The sequence below is a fragment of the Dama dama genome, chromosome 1 (genome assembly GCF_033118175.1).
Source record: "Dama dama isolate Ldn47 chromosome 1, ASM3311817v1, whole genome shotgun sequence".
In the NCBI taxonomy this organism is placed as follows: domain Eukaryota; kingdom Metazoa; phylum Chordata; class Mammalia; order Artiodactyla; family Cervidae; genus Dama; species Dama dama.
The window spans coordinates 42,271,812-42,287,157 of NC_083681.1; the positions used below are offsets into that span (position 1 = coordinate 42,271,812).

Here is a 15,346-nt window from a genome sequence, read left to right on the forward strand (position 1 = left end):
TGGGCTGAAGTCATAGCTCTTCCACATGCTGGTCAAGAGACCTGATGTTGAGTCAGTTAACTTTTCCATACCTCTGGTTCCTCATCTCTTCCCCAGGGTGAGTGTTAGTGGCTGCCTCTTGGACTCTGTCTGTTCAGCCCAGCCCTTGAGGGCCTTCTTTGGCCTGAGGGACTGTGGAGCTGGGACAGGTTAGACCCCATGCTGAAGGCCACATCAGATCGTGTATCCTTTTATTCTCTGCCCTGACTGACAGGCCCTGGGCCTCCCTGAGTCCTCCAGACGCCCACAGGCATCCTAAGTAAAGAGTATCTTCCTCTGCAGTGCCCATCAGACAACCCACATGGGGCTTCTCCGGCAGCCGCAGCCTCAGGAGACAGTTAGGTCTTGAAGAGTTAGACTGGAGCCTTGGGGGCTGGAGCCTGAGTCACTTAGAGCAGCAGAGGAAGCAAGGGGAAGCAAGGTTGGCCAGGAGGACTGGGCTGGATCTCCTGGTGCTGTGTGAATTCCCACTCTGTGAAACAGGGCAGAAAACAGACCATCCTTCCGAGTTTACAGCTCCCTGGGGCTCGGCCCTACTTCTGGTTCCTCAGGCCCCAGCCCCCACTTCTCATCGCTGACACGAGCACTAGCTGAGGCCTTCTCACACAAAAACACAAAAGATCCTGTTTTTCTTTCTGCTCACGCACACACACACACACACACACAAACACACTCATAAGCACACGAACGCTCATATACATGCCAGAGCTAAACACACTTTCACACACACACAGACTTGGACGGATAGACAGAGAGATATAGTGTTTAAGATCCCAAGCAGAAGCTATAATCAAAACGCACGAAGAACTAAAGCCTCCTGACGGCGCCCTCTGGCGAGGCTGTGTCCTGAGCAGTGTTTCCTGGGTTGGCCTTTGAACAGGGAAGGGCCGACAGGGATGAGCTGGTAGCCAAGAGGCTCTGGCAGGAACAGAAGCTGTGAGGATATGAGCCCGGGACCTTATGGGATCACAGACTGACAAAGCGGGAAGGGATCTCAGGGCACATTTAAGGCCCTTCCTCTAAAGACAGGCAAAATTCTGCCTGGTCTAAGTCGCCTGGGAGCTTGTTAACCCTGGATTCCTCTGCCAACCTACATCTGCTGGACCAAAGTCTCCTGGGGAGGACCTTCTCTGTCCTTCATTATCTCCTGGAGTGTGCTCGGATTTATGTCCATTGAGCCAGTGATGCTATCCAACCATCTCATTCTCTGCCGCCTCTTCCCTTTGGCCTTATATCTTTCCCAGCATCGGGGTCTTCTCCAGTGAATCCACCCTTCATATCAGGTGACCAAAGTACTGGAGCTTCAACTTCAGCATCAATCTTTCCAAGGAATATTCAGGGTTGGTTTCCTTTAGGGTTGACTGGTTTGATCTCCTTGCTGTCCAAGGGACTCTCAAGAGTTTCTCCAGCACCACAATTCAAAAGCACTGATTCCTTGGCACTCAGCCTTCTTTGCGGTCCAACTCTCACACCCATACATGACCACTGGAAAAACCATAGCTTTGACCGTATGGACCTTGCTGGGGTTACTACTCTATTAACTCACTTAACTTTCAAGCCACCTTATGAGGTAGGTTTCATCAGTCCCATCTCAGAGCTGAGCAAACTGAGGCTCAGAGTAGCCAAGTACCTCCCTCCAGGGTCACACAGCTTGTAAGTGAAAGGCCCAGGATTCGAACCCAGGCAGCCTGGCCCCAGAGCCCACACTCTTAGTCTATGCCCTGCACTGGGCACTGTCAGCTTTGGCACCGGGGCCTCTGTGAGAGGTGCTAGGATCAAGGGAATGCTGTCCTCTGCTCTCAAAACCACTTGTCAGAGTCAGCCAACCTGGGCCCTGTAGCACTCACCACCTTACAAACCTGAAGTGCCACAGCTGTGGTCCTGATAAAACAGCACGCTTGGGTGTGCCTTGAGCCCTAGAAAACCAGGCCCCGTGCTGTTCCCGCTTCAGGCCGCACACATGCGTTCCTCTCACTCCAGGCCTGCCCGAGCACCTCCTTGGTCCAGTCAGTCCCGAATACGAAGGAGTTCTGTTCCGAGAGTGCCTTTGTAAGTCTAACTTGTTCATAGGTCCAAAAAAGTTAGCCTCGGTACCCAGCTAACACAATCAGCTGTAGACTACTGTACTGTAATAGGTTCGTAATACTTTTCACACAAGTAATACATAAAAAAGCACAGAACATAGCAAGCTTTTATACTTTCGGACACCCTGGGCTTGAAATAAAGATACTGTACTCCTGCCCTCTATACAGTACTGTACAGTGAAGTACACAAAAGCACAACTGCTTGTAGAGGATGTGCGCGTGAGACAACGTACTCTAGATGTGTGAAATAGTGTGATTTTACATGCAAACACACATTCCCATCTTTGAAACTTCACAACTTGAAGGTTCATATGTAGGGAACTTACTGTACTGCACTTTCTGATCCTCTAGACAGAAACTGATGTTTAACCCTCACACACAGCAGCATCTGGTTGACATGATCACTGCAGCACTCAACTAACCAGCAACATCCTTGCTCCCACCCTGACCCCTACCCCAATTATTACTTAACTGAAAATGAGGTTGGAGTGTTTTCTGGAGAAGCAGCCCTCTGCATGTAGCCCTAACAGGAAAGGATCTGTTTGAGGAGCTCCTAGAACCTCTGACCATGAAGCTGCGGGGTCTCCCCATCTTTTGGCCCATAATTGGATAGCACGGTAGCTGCCACCATAACAAACCTGGAACTCTCTCCCTGTTTAGTGTAGTAAGAGACACATCCAGACGCACCACCATCATCCTGCGTGGCTGTCCTGTTAGAAGAGAATTCCAAGCAGGGTTCCCCAAACAGCCGGGAGTTCCGGAAGGCACAGGAAATGCTTCTGTTTCATAGGAACATGAGACGTTAGCCATGTGGCAGAGTGAAGGGGGCCTGCGCTTCATCCCTGAGTGTGACCCTGGGTGGGTTATTCATCATGCCTCAGCTTCCTTATCTATAAGCTGAGTGTTACAGTAATAGCCGCTCACAACAGCTAACTCTTAAGGCAATTCCAGGCACTATGCTGGGTTTATGTCTATATGATCTCATTTAGTTTTCTCACTAACTCTGTGAGGTCGGTATTATTGCTCTTCCCATTTATAGATGAAGAATTTAAGCACAGAAAATAAAGTAAGGTGCACTAGGCAACACAGCTAAGGGGATTGTAAGAGCCAAGGCTCAAACCTAGGCAACTTGACTTTACCAGAATAATATATAGCCAGTGCTAAGTAAAGTACTCAACTTTACTTAGTACTCAACAAAGTTCTCAGTCCCTCATACAGCACAAGATGGTCTATTAAAAAGTTTCCACAGGTATCACTGCTATTGGTCCTCTAATGCCACTGTGGGGACAGAGATCATCATCCCCAGGAAACTGGAAAGCTCAGATCACTTAGGTATTATATCTGGATGCAAGGAGAGAAACTAACATGTGAGGCTCCTACTGTGTTCTAGGCTAAGCTCTTTACACTCACGATCTCAGATGACCTTTATAATGCCCTGTAAGTTAGCAATGCCTCTACCCATTTTATAGATTAGGAAAGTAAGTCTTGGCGAGGTTAAGCCAGTTGTCCAAAGTCACATAATGAAGAAGTAACAAGGCCTGAATTTCACTGCCTCATGGCTCATAGCTGAGAAATAGGCCTAGAATGATGGTTTTTCTTCTTTCTAGTCCAGAAAACACCCCATTACAATGCAGTGGAGCTTGAGCACACAGGAAAGGGATGGCAGTTCGCTGACATGTGGCAGGTACTCAGCAAATACAGAACTGAGTTTAATTTGCTCAATAAATGTTTATTGAATTCATTTACCAAGCGTTTATTGAGCTCTAACCATCCAAGGCCCCACTCTCAGGGTGTGTACTTCCTTGTGGATTTACAGTTGAATGACAGGTCTCTCTGATCTGACTTGCTCTCATGACCTTCTCTGATCAGGAACTGGAGGACTTTGTTCTTTGCCACCCCCAGAAATATCTAGACCTTAACACATGTGACTGTGTGTAAGGTGGATTGCCAGCTTCACTCTCCACTTCGCCTTCCCTTGGCTGTTCAGACCCTGTGTTCACTAGTCAGTGGGCTAGGGTTCCATCTATACCCCAGTGGAGGCCCCTGGAGAAATGCGTGCTCTACACTGGTGGGAAAAGGGTTCAGGACTCAAAGAATCAATCCTCTGTCAGGAACAAGATGAAGGTGAAATAGATAATGCATGTTAAATACTTGGAAACTGGTAAGGACTGTGCAGAGTGGGGAGACCCCCCACCACCCTCCCAACTAACCCTATGAGAACCCTCTTACTTTCTGTGCTTCCTATGTGACCGACAGTGCTCTAAGCATTTTACATGAGCAATTCTAGATCAGTATGATTATTATCCATTTTACAGATGAGAAAACTGAGGCAAGGAAGTACACTCTAAGCACAAGAAACTGAGGAGTACCTTGAATATTCCATTTGAAGATTTTGAATTCATCCTTATCTCATCCTGCCCTTTGCAGAAACAGGCTCTGTTCAGATCTTCAGTGAAGTATCTTCAAATAAACTGTCAGTAAAGCATTAGAGTCTGATGTATAAGATATTGGAGATATCTACTGGGAACCCCCAAAGTAGATATTATTATTATCTGAATTTTGTAGAAGTTACATAATTGTCAAAGGTCACCTGATGTGTCATGGCTGAGTGGAGATTCAAACCCATTTCTGTTGAGGTGTTCCCACCACCTTTGCCTCCTTCCCTGGTCCCACCCAGCCGTAAATCCAGTGTCTTAGACACCAGAAATCCCAGGCGTGGGAGGTAGGTGCTTGATGCCCCATCCTCTGTGGAAGAGAAGCTCAGAACGTGTCAAGAGGACTGTTCTACCAGGATGGCTTTTAGTGGTTTGGGTCAGAGAGTAAGAGTTGTGAGGTTATAGCTGTGGAACTGTCTGGGACAAAGCTGAAAGTGCTTTAGAAATGTTGGTTATTACAGATGGTCAGGAATGTATATTACAATTATTGATCCTATTATAAGCAATAGAGTAACTTGTCTTTTTCTTTATTTCTCTGAGTACCCTTTCAGGTTGCATTCCTTTAGGGTCAGGAGCTATGTGTATATCTCCAGTCCTCAGCATAGGCTCTTGCATATGTAAGAGCTTAGGGATGGATGGTTGTGTGATAGGCTGGGTGCCTAATTGGCTGTATGGATGATTAAATGCCTGGACTTAAGGGAGGAGGAGATGGACAGGAAGGAGAAGGAGAGGATAGAAGATAATCATGGGTGAATGGCCACCTGGTTGTGTGATACCCTCCTCCCCAACAGAGGAAGGCTAATAGACACTGTGCACTTTCATACTTCAAAGGCTGATGGCACAAGAGTAAAAACAGCGACGAAGAAGGTAGGATAATCTGGGGGTGGGTGACCCCTGACTGGGGCTTCCCTGGTGGCGCAGTGGTAAAGAACCCGCCTGTCCATGCAGGAGTTCCCAATCCCTGGATTGGGAAGATGCTCTGGAGAAGGAAATGGCAACCCACTCCAGTATGCTTCCCTGGGAAATCCCATGGACAGAGGAGCCTGGTGGGCTACAGTCCGTGGGGTCGCAAAGAGTCGGACAAGACATAGCAACTAAGCAACGACCCCAGACTGGTGGGAATAGACTGGACGATGGCCGGAAAGAGGATCTACAGAGGCAGGGCAGGCCATGAGTGATGGGGAAACCCACACAGCGGGCCACGGGGAGCTTTCCGGGAGCCAGACTCTGATCCTCCGCGCTCGGCAGGGAGGAGCCCCAGGTCCAGCCAAGCTCGGCAGAGGCACTTCTGCTCTCTCCCATGCTCTTAGGACTCATTGCTGGAATAATCATTTTCTCGGAAGTCCCCAGAGAATCCTTTTATCCTGTCACGAGAGTGCTAAGCCTCTTTGCGGCCAGGGCCGTCTCTCCAGAGGCAGTCCTTGTTTGCCCTCCGGGCTGTGAGAGAGGGACCTGGGGATACAGCTACAGCAGTGCCCACCCTCCGTCACCATCCTCACTGTCATTGGCACCCTTAAAACCGGCCTGGAAAATGGGGATTGTTTGCGTCAACTAATTTGAGAACAGGAAGGCCAGGGAAGTTAAGTGACTTGCCGGAGGTCATCGAGGTGAGAAGCCAGTGTAGACCTCCCAACTTCACCTCCCCACGCTGCCTGCCGGCACGGTCCTCTCCCAGACCGGCTGCCAGGGTCCCAGTGCAGGAGCTAACTCCCCACTCCTGGGCTGGCGGTGGTCTGCTGCTCAGAGCTTCCGAGCCGGGGCTCGTCACGTGACATGGGGGAAAGGAAGCTAATATTCCCGTCTGTGACACTGGCCTATATTTATCCCTGCGCCCAGGCAGTTAGGAAACTGTGGTGCATTCTTGGGAATTTATGAGCGAAATAAACATTTAAATGTTTCTATAAGGCTTATTTAAAGAGAACAAAATGTGACCTGCTGGCTTATTAAAGGGCAAGCATGCTGGGAGATGGCCCAACTCCTGCAGTGCTCGGCTGACTCCAGGGAAGGGGAGCGGATCCCTGGGGAGGCTGGGCCCTGGAAGGTGAGAAGGGTGCCCCTGTTATCTTTCCTCCAGCTGTGTGTTCAGCCTGAAGGGCTTCCTGGAGGAAGGGGCTCATTGGGTAGGGTACAATTTGGAAGAATAAGAGAGGCGCATCAGAGGCCTGCAGGGCACCAGAAATCAGGGGAGGTGAGACCCAAGACCTGGAGACAACTTGTACGGGCAACGTGGGTGGCAGGAGGCCAACAGGCCTGGCGTTTGTCTCTCCCCAGGGTTGTGCAGCCCTGGACAGTCTGGTTTTTATTGTTGTTGGTTAAGTGGGAAGTGAAATATGAAAAAGGGGGAAAGAAAAGAAACATATTCATCTCCTATTCCACACTCAGGGCTTTTGCTTTCGTCTTCTCATCTCCCCTGCACGATTCTGTGAGGTCAGGAGGCATTCTCACTCCACTTTGTTCATGGGTGTCCTGAGGTTCATCCTCGGAGTTGCTGGAAGGATTATGAGAAAACACACAGGAAGTGCCTGGAGCAAGGCCCCGCAGGCAGTGGGTTGGACTAAATGCCACTTCCTTCTATCCATGTTCGTTTCTTTGCTTCTCCTGTAGGTAAGAGTCATCTCTACTTTGTCTGAGATGCAGGTGGTGAGCGGGAGTGGAGCCAGGTCAGAGAGGCCTTGTATGTGGGCTTCCCTGGGAGGCCTTGGTTACTTGGGCTTCTGTGGCCTGGTGTCCCATGGAAGACGTTCTGTGGCTCCATGACCAGAAGTGCAAGGTCCTCCTAATTGAACTACAAACGGTTGTGTAGATGCAAAACTAAGAACAATCTCCTCCAAACCAAATTCCAAAGTCATTAATTGAGCCCCAAAGGTACCAATAGCAGACTGTAACATCTGACACTCATTGAGCATTTACTAGCTGCCGGTTGCCCTTCTACAAGCTTACCATCTGGAGCTGCCACACTTAGCAAATGAAACAGTTATGTTCATGCAATATTTGGGACATGTGTGTTAGTCACTCAGTCATGTCCGACTCTTTGCTACCTCATGGAATGTAGGCCGCAAATCTCCATTGTCTATGGGATTCTCCAGGCAAGAATACTGGAGGGGGTTGCCATTCCCTTCTCCAGGGGATCTTCCCGACCCAGGGATCGAACCCTGGTCTCCTGCACTGAAGGCAGAGTCTTTACCTTCAGAGCTCCTTCACACTGAATACTTTAGTGTAAGTATTTGGGACCTACTTACACTAGAAAATTAATTGTTGTTTATTTGAAGCTCAAATGTAACAGAGTATCCTGTATTTTATCTGGCAATCCTATTTCTACATCAGTCTGTGGAATTCTTGTAACTATGCTGTGAGATAGCTATTTTATAGATGAGGCACAGAGAGGTGAAGTCACTTGCCCAAGGTCACACAACTAATGTGAATAGCTGTATCATGAACAGTGTGGCTCCAGAGCCTGAGTCCTGAAGCCCTGGAGCCAGGAACCTGCCTGGCAGATTCTGTTTGAATGCGCCGCCCAACAAGCTTTCTTGAGGCCCTGCCTTCTGTTTTGGCAGCTCAGAGCGGGAGCAAGGATGAGTATTTACACAGCATTAAAACCTGGCAGAACTCACCCGGAGGGCCCCTGGACTCTTCCCACACTCTCTCCTGACTGCTGACTCCCCCGTTAAAGTGAAACCCAGCCAGCACAAGACTAAATGTTCCCCACAAAAACAGTTTTGCAGAAAATTAGATATGGCCTGGAGCTTTCTGTGAGCTGATTAGGGAGAGAACAATTTGATTTTATTAGTGTATATTTTGTACACATTGGAAGGAGAGCATGAGGACATTCCAGGGCATTCCATCAGGGGATTAGAGGATTTCTCCCTGATTGCTTCGTGCCTCTTGGCTTTTAAGCAATTTCAAATTGTGTGTGTGTCTGTGGTTACATGCTTGGCAATCGCCACCAGGGCCTCGTTTCTGCCTTTCTGTGTGGGAATCTTTGCCCTTGGCCTTCCTCTGGGTGAGGGTACCAGGAGCCCCGTGTATGACAGTCACCTCTGGAGAGTGACTCATATTCACCCCTTTCACCAGGAGTCAGGGAAAACTCCACTGGAACGTAGTCCCTCCAGCGCCTTGCAGACCAGTTACCTCACAGCGTCAACCTTGAGGGCACCCAACCGGACTGGCAGGACCGGCGGGACCTTACCTGGGATGGGTAGCAGTGGGGAGGAGGGTACTTCTACCACACTCCCCTCCCACTGTGCTAGCTGGGGAAGTATTTCAGAGGTCCTTCTGGTTCACCTTTGTCTGCATAGGCCCTAGCATAGACCATAGCATGTAGTAGGCATTCAATAACTGTTTGCTGGATAAACAGACAGAATTAAGTGTAATAATGTGCAAAAGTTTACAGACTGGCCGCTCTTTTAGACTCTAAGACTTTTGAAAACTTTTGTGTCAATCATTAAAAAAAAGGGGGGGAGGTTAAAACAATCTGCACCATGAAGAATTGAATGGAGCTGGAAGACTAAGCTGGGTTGGGGAGGAACAGAGAGAGGGAGAGAGGGAAAGGGATCGGGGAAGAGTAAGCAAGTTATTTCACATACTCCAAGGTCTATGCTCCAGCTACACTGATGAATCCTTAGTGCTGTTATGCCTTTTACTAAGGCTATTTCCTTTGCCCCAAACGTCTCCCCTAATATCTTCTTTTTAATTAATTAAATTTGGCCGGGTCGGGTCTTAGTTGCAGCACAGGAGCTTCACTGAGTCACGCGGTATCTTTCGTGTGACACACAGACTCTCTAGTGGTGGCTTGTGGGCTTAGTTGCTCCGTGGCACGTAGGATCTTCTGTTCCCTGATCAGGGATCAAACACCTATCCCTTGCATTGCAAGGCGGATTCTTAACCACTGGACCACCAGGGAAGTCCCTCCTCTAATATCCTTGTATTGCAAACTCATATTCATCCCTCAAGAGCTAGCTTAAATGTCCTCTCCTCTGGAGAGTCTTCTCCAGCTCCCCTCATAAGAGTTCGCTTTGCTTTCCTTTGAGCTTGCAAAGAATGTGGTTCATCCCTTATCACTGATATGTATTATCAGTATGAGTTACTTCTCTGTATCCCTTGCTTGTCTGTGAGCTCTTGAGGGTCTTTGTATCTCATACTGCTTCTGGCACATGATGCATAACTAAAATGTGTTTGTTGAGTGAGAGAAAAAAGTGATTTGACAGTGGTATGACAGTTTATTGATATATCAGTCTTGTGCTAAGGTACTTTCTCAACATTATTTTTAATCCTCACATCAGCTTTGTGAGTTGTCATGGGGCACAGAGAGGTTAAGTAGCTTGCCCGAGGACACACAGCTAGTGGATGACTAGCAGAAATTTGAGGGTATGATTCTTCCAAAGGAAAAGGAAAAAGGCAATGCTGCTTCCTACTCCTACCCAGCCAGAGTCTTTGTCCGAAGTTTCCTTCCATGTGCTCAGGGATTCTGAGGACTTCTCCCTGTCTCATCACTGCAACTCCCTCCTGCTGAAAGATTGTGGAACACAGGGATCTGGCATTCCTTGGCTGGACTCAGAGACTCTTCCCCAGCTCACCTGGCCTCATGTTTGAGGCCAAGGGAGGGAATAGACGCAGATGAAAATGGAAGAGCTGGTTTCACTAAAAGTTGTGGGAATCGAGAAGTCCAGATAACTCTGTATAGTACCTACTTGACAAGAAAGAATAATGTGAAAACAAGAGAGGGCCTCCTCCCCACCTTGCAAAAAGCCAACCCCTACATGCCAAGGGCTAAAGAACACAGCTCAGCCTGGCTCTGTGAGGGCAGCCCCCAGGCCATGGCTTTATCGAGGACAGTAGAGGTAAGAGCACTAATGCCCAGAGGCTCTAGAAGGATATGACCTCCATAGAAAGAGGCCGTGGGGACCCACTGCTCTGAAGCTCCAGGAAGCTGCACTGATATTGTAGGTGGTGTGACATGCTCAGGAGCATAGGGAGACAGGCCTTTGGTAGGGAGAGTAGGGCATTCACAGAGGGCTGGAACATCACATACCAGTATGGGAGAGCAGGGCAAGGAGAAGGAAAATGATGAAGGATCATAAAAGAGGACCCCCAGAGAGTCTCCCAGATATAACTGGGAACAATTCTGAGATGGATATACTGGGACATCAGGTGGCAGAAAAATCAGAGATACTATTGTCACTGTTCATTGGTCCTATTTCTGTCTCCAGTCCTCTTAGGTGTGGGAGAACACAGGTTGATGTGCATCTTTATGAATTCTGTTGTATATCCTATACAGCATGCTTTTATTTCATTCATTCATTTACTCACTCAACAAATATTTATTATACATATTTGTAACATACAAATTTGTATGTTACATTTGTATACATAGGGTTTTACAACTCACACAGCCATTAGCAGCATAACAGTATACCATTTTTCACTATAGCTGCTCCAACTTACAATGTAATAACTTTCATTTTGGTGGCTAGAAGTTTTGTTCTATTTTGCTTAGTAGTTGCAAACTATCTCAAAAATTCAAGAATTGGCCTGTAACTTTTGTTATTATTTCAGAAATGTTTATTTATTAAAACATTTTTACAAAGTTAGAAAAGTTAAAAACCATGTTCCATTACCCATGGAACAAATCACCTTTATTGAAATGTCACAATTAGCCAAATGGAGGACTGTCACTGGGTATCAGGAATGTGTGTGTCATCACCTTTTCTGCTGGCCTGCATCCTTCCCCAAGCAGGCTGGTTGCAGCCTGAGGACTCTACTGTTCTTTTCCTATTAATACATTGTTAGTGAGAAATAACCAGGAATTGCTTTGTCGTTCCCTAAACTTAGTGCCTAAAAGATAAACCAAGTTAAGCTAGGTGAATGAAGGAGAAACTTTTTTTCTTTTTCTTTTTTCTGGATAATCCAAATAAACTGCCTTTGGCCCATATCAAGAAGGCTCTGGTATCACGATGCTGGAATAAAGGTCCCAGCTCTTGGAAGCTTAACTCCATCTGTGTTCTTGTTCTAAATCACCAGGACCCTGCCACCGCAGGAATATCTTGCAGTCCACCCACCATCATCCTGACTGGGGATGCCAGTTCACCGGAAGGAGAAACTGACAAAAACCCGGTCAACAGGTACATCCTATGTGCCTAAGCTATGCAATAAAGGCCACTATTTCCTAGCATGTGGGATTAGACAACTCTATTGTTTTTTTTTTTTTTTTACAAATCTTTTCTTCTTTCTTGATGATTTTATTGATGAAATATAATCAAGCAGTTTTCCAAAATGGGAGAGAGAGCATGGCATTTTTCCATTATTTCCCCCTCCCCCATATTATTTTCTGTCCTGGATTCGGATCTTTGCACTTGGCTAACCTTTAAGAAAAGCACAAATTATAGCAGGGGAGTTTCCTATCATATCTGTCCATATATTTGCAAACAGACCTGAAAGATGTGGATTCTTGACTAGTATTCTGCCCGTGTGGCAGATGACCTCGTGGGAGGAACACGGGCTCAGATGCACAGGGACGTCACTGCCTCAGTCTTACACAGCACTAGCTCATGCCTTCGTCTAACTGGAATGAGATGGTCTAAGTATAATTTCCAAAAAGTTACCAAGATAACTCTAATACAGAGATGTAATGAGCCTGTGTCAAAGATTTATTTAACTCATTAATGGGGTGGGGGGACCATCAGGAATACAAAACCAGTTCCAAAGAGAATACAAGAAATGGACATACTTAATATAATCAGTGAGGACAAGAAAGCTGGAATAAGATTGCCAAGTTAGATATAAAATAGGTTAATGTTTCATGGGACAATGAAACCTTTTTTTTTTTAATGTTTTTTCCCCAACAGAAATCATCTGCATCTCTACCAGGCAATTACTCACATTTTATGAGTTTTCTGCAAGTTAGATACTCAGAGTCTGAGCCCTGATAAACAAAGTTACATCTCCTCAGGGAAGTGGTTTAGCGAGCCTCAGAAGCACCTGGTTTTGGGGGGTGGGACTTGTTCAATGAATCACACAGAGTTGGACCCCATCCCCAGAGTTTCTGATCCTGTTGGTGGGTGGGGCCTGAGAATGTGTGTTTCTAACAAATCCCAAGCTTAGAGGAGATTGAAAGCCATGCTCTATGATGACTTTGAAAGCATAGGCAAACATCTAGGCACCTATTTACATGCTCAGTGGACACATTTTCTTAACAAGGTGATTCTGTCCTGTCTTTCAGAGCCCACAGTCCCCACAGGAGGCTTTCTCACCGACACTTGAAGGTTTCCACTGCTTCGCTGACTTCTGTGGGTAAGGGCTAGGCTGATTTCTCTTATTTCTGCAGCCAGAGGTAGAGGGCCAGCTGCAGGTGTGTTTGAGTAGGAAGACTGAGGTCTGGCAGCTTGGCCTCCTCCCCACTCCTGTTTCTCAGATGAATCCATTCCTAGAAGCCCAACAGGGCAACATCGATGAGTCCTCTGTGTTTGAGCCCAGAAGTATTACATCTGATTTCAGTTTGTTTTGGTAAAAACACAAGTCCTGGGCATACAGAGGAAGATGAGGCAAAGGGAGACAGAAGGGCTGGGTGAGCCTCTCCGCCCCCAGCTAGAAAGGCCCACATCCAGGTAGGTGTGGGCTTAGCTGCAAGGCTGGCTGCCCCAACCACCTTCTCCTTCCCCAGGGTATCTCAGAGCCTGCTCTGGACCCTCTGAACACAAGTACAGGTGTGGTCTCTGCCTGCGTGTCACTCACTGTCGGTGAGGAGGCTGACAAGTGAATGGATAGAATCAAGACACTGTGTGGCCAGGTCCTTCCCAAAAGGGTTAGGGAAACTGAGTCAAGAAGGGGACCAATTCTGGCTAGAGACGGGGAGGGCTGGATAGGTATTCCAGACGGGAGAGTATCTGAGTTGTGCCTTAGAGAGGTGGACAAGAGGGAGGAAAGTTCATCCGGATGGAAGAAGCAACATTGTTGGGGAGCAGGAGCCTTAACAGAGCAACTGAATGCTTTGCTGTGTGTATTAGTCAGGACTCTCACATCATAGAAGCTCAGCTTAAATTAGCTCATGCCAAAAAATAAATAAAAGCCAGGGTCTCTGTTTTCAGGGTGTGCTAACCCCAGGTGCTCACGCTGGGTCATGAGCGATCATCTCATCCGCTCTCCCCAGTCTCCTCTCTCGTGTGCTGGTTTTCCTCTGGGCAAATGTCTATGAGCAACTAATATCCCTTCAGTGAAAAGAGAGTTCCTCTTCCCCATACACCCAACACCTTCCTCAGAATTGCCTCTCACTGCCTCGCCTGGCCATCCCTGAGCCAGCCACCCAGGGGGACTGAGCTCATGGACTGGCTGAGGATGGTACACAGTTCCATTACTGGTACATGAGATGAGGTGGGCGACAGGGTTTAGCTCCTTCCAAATTCCCCAACATGACTGAGACTCCAGTGAGCTTCACCCAGTGCAGACTGGGGAGCTCTGATGGGAAGGAGGAGGAAAGGAGGCTGGAGAGGCACAACGGGAGCCATTCACCACGGAGGGGCTGGAGGAGAGGAGTCTGTGGCTTCAGGAAGAGTGGCTGGGCCCTGCTGGGCATCTGAGGTCACCCTGGGGACCATGAGGAATCCTGCTGAGCTGAGGCAGGAGAACTGCATGGGCAGAGGAGGCTCTGAGGATGGTCACTCTGAGAGGCAGCGGAGGATGGGATGGTGCAGGTAACCTGGAGGTGGAAAGGACCTGGGAGGTGCTGATGTAATTGAGCAAGTAAGTTACAGCTGATGAGCAAAAATGGAGATGAGGCACAGGTTCCAGGGATATTTACTTGATGATGAGTTGGCGGGACCTGGGTGAACTGAGAGGAAAGAGTGTGGAGTGACTCCCATGTTTCTGAGCAGCTGGGTGAGAGGTGGTATCCCTCACCCAGGGAAAGTCTCCTGGAGAAGGGGCAGTTTTGGAGAAGGATAGGGGTAAGGTTTGGAGCAGGATAGAATAAGGATAGAGGGGCTTCCCAGGTGGCACTAGGGGTAAAGAACCCGCCTGCCAATGCAGGAGACGTAAGAGACACGGGCTCCATCCCTGGGTCAGGAAGATCCCCTGGAGGAGGGCATGGCAACCCACTCCGTATTCTTGCCTGGAGAATCCCATGGACAGAGGAGCCTGGTGGGCTACAGTCCATCGGGTCGCACAGAGTCGGACATGACTGAAGCGACTTAGCGCAGCACGGGGGTAAACAGTGTGAACAGAGGGAAAAACGATGGAAGGTGGCCTTGGAATTGTGTCCTTGGCTCGTTAAAGGAGCAGAGACCCAAAGGGAGAACACTAGGGGAGCAGATAGCACAGGTGGGGCTCCTGATGGTAGAGTTTAGGACAGGGAACCTGGGGGATTTCATAATCATTCTGACAGAAGACATGCCATGGGCTGGTGGGGCTAGGCCTGCTGAGGGAGCCTGTCTGTCCCCACGTAGCCCTCTCCAGGGCCCGGAATTGGGCCGAGGTTTGGCTGGCCGAGTCCACTCTGGGCAGCATCTGTGGGCTCAGGGCTGGGGGTTGGGGGCAGGGCCGAGGCCCTGAGACACCAAGGATTCCATGGGTCTCACCTGGAGCTCACTTGCCTCTGCAGACCCTGCAGGGCACGTCATTGACCTGGTCAATGACCAGCTGCCGGACATCAGCATCTCAGAGGAGGACAAGAAGAAAAACCTGGCGCTACTGGAGGAAGCCAAGTCGGTGAGTGAGCGGTTCCTGACCCGCCGTGGAAGGAAGTCCAGGAGCAGTCCCAGAGACTCCTCACCAGGTAGGACAGGTGGCCTCTCTGAGCCC

General features: G+C 48.4%; 1 protein-coding gene across 7 annotated transcripts in view; it reads left to right on the forward strand.

The window, feature by feature from the left end:
* The window catches only part of IRAG1 (inositol 1,4,5-triphosphate receptor associated 1), a 118,913-nt gene that overhangs the window by 48,633 nt on the left and 54,934 nt on the right, over window positions 1-15,346 (forward strand). For 4 of the 7 annotated variants that reach the window (XM_061147770.1, XM_061147776.1, XM_061147782.1 and 1 more), the window contains 3 exons: window positions 11,576-11,676; window positions 12,774-12,844; window positions 15,147-15,320. In XM_061147770.1, the coding sequence (XP_061003753.1) occupies window positions 11,576-11,676; window positions 12,774-12,844; window positions 15,147-15,320 (346 nt within the window). Of the gene's footprint in view, window positions 1-4,920; window positions 4,943-5,268; window positions 5,426-11,575; window positions 11,677-12,773; window positions 12,845-15,146; window positions 15,321-15,346 lie in introns of those variants that run through there. The other 3 variants (XM_061147783.1, XM_061147781.1, XM_061147780.1) reach the window with 3 other exon arrangements.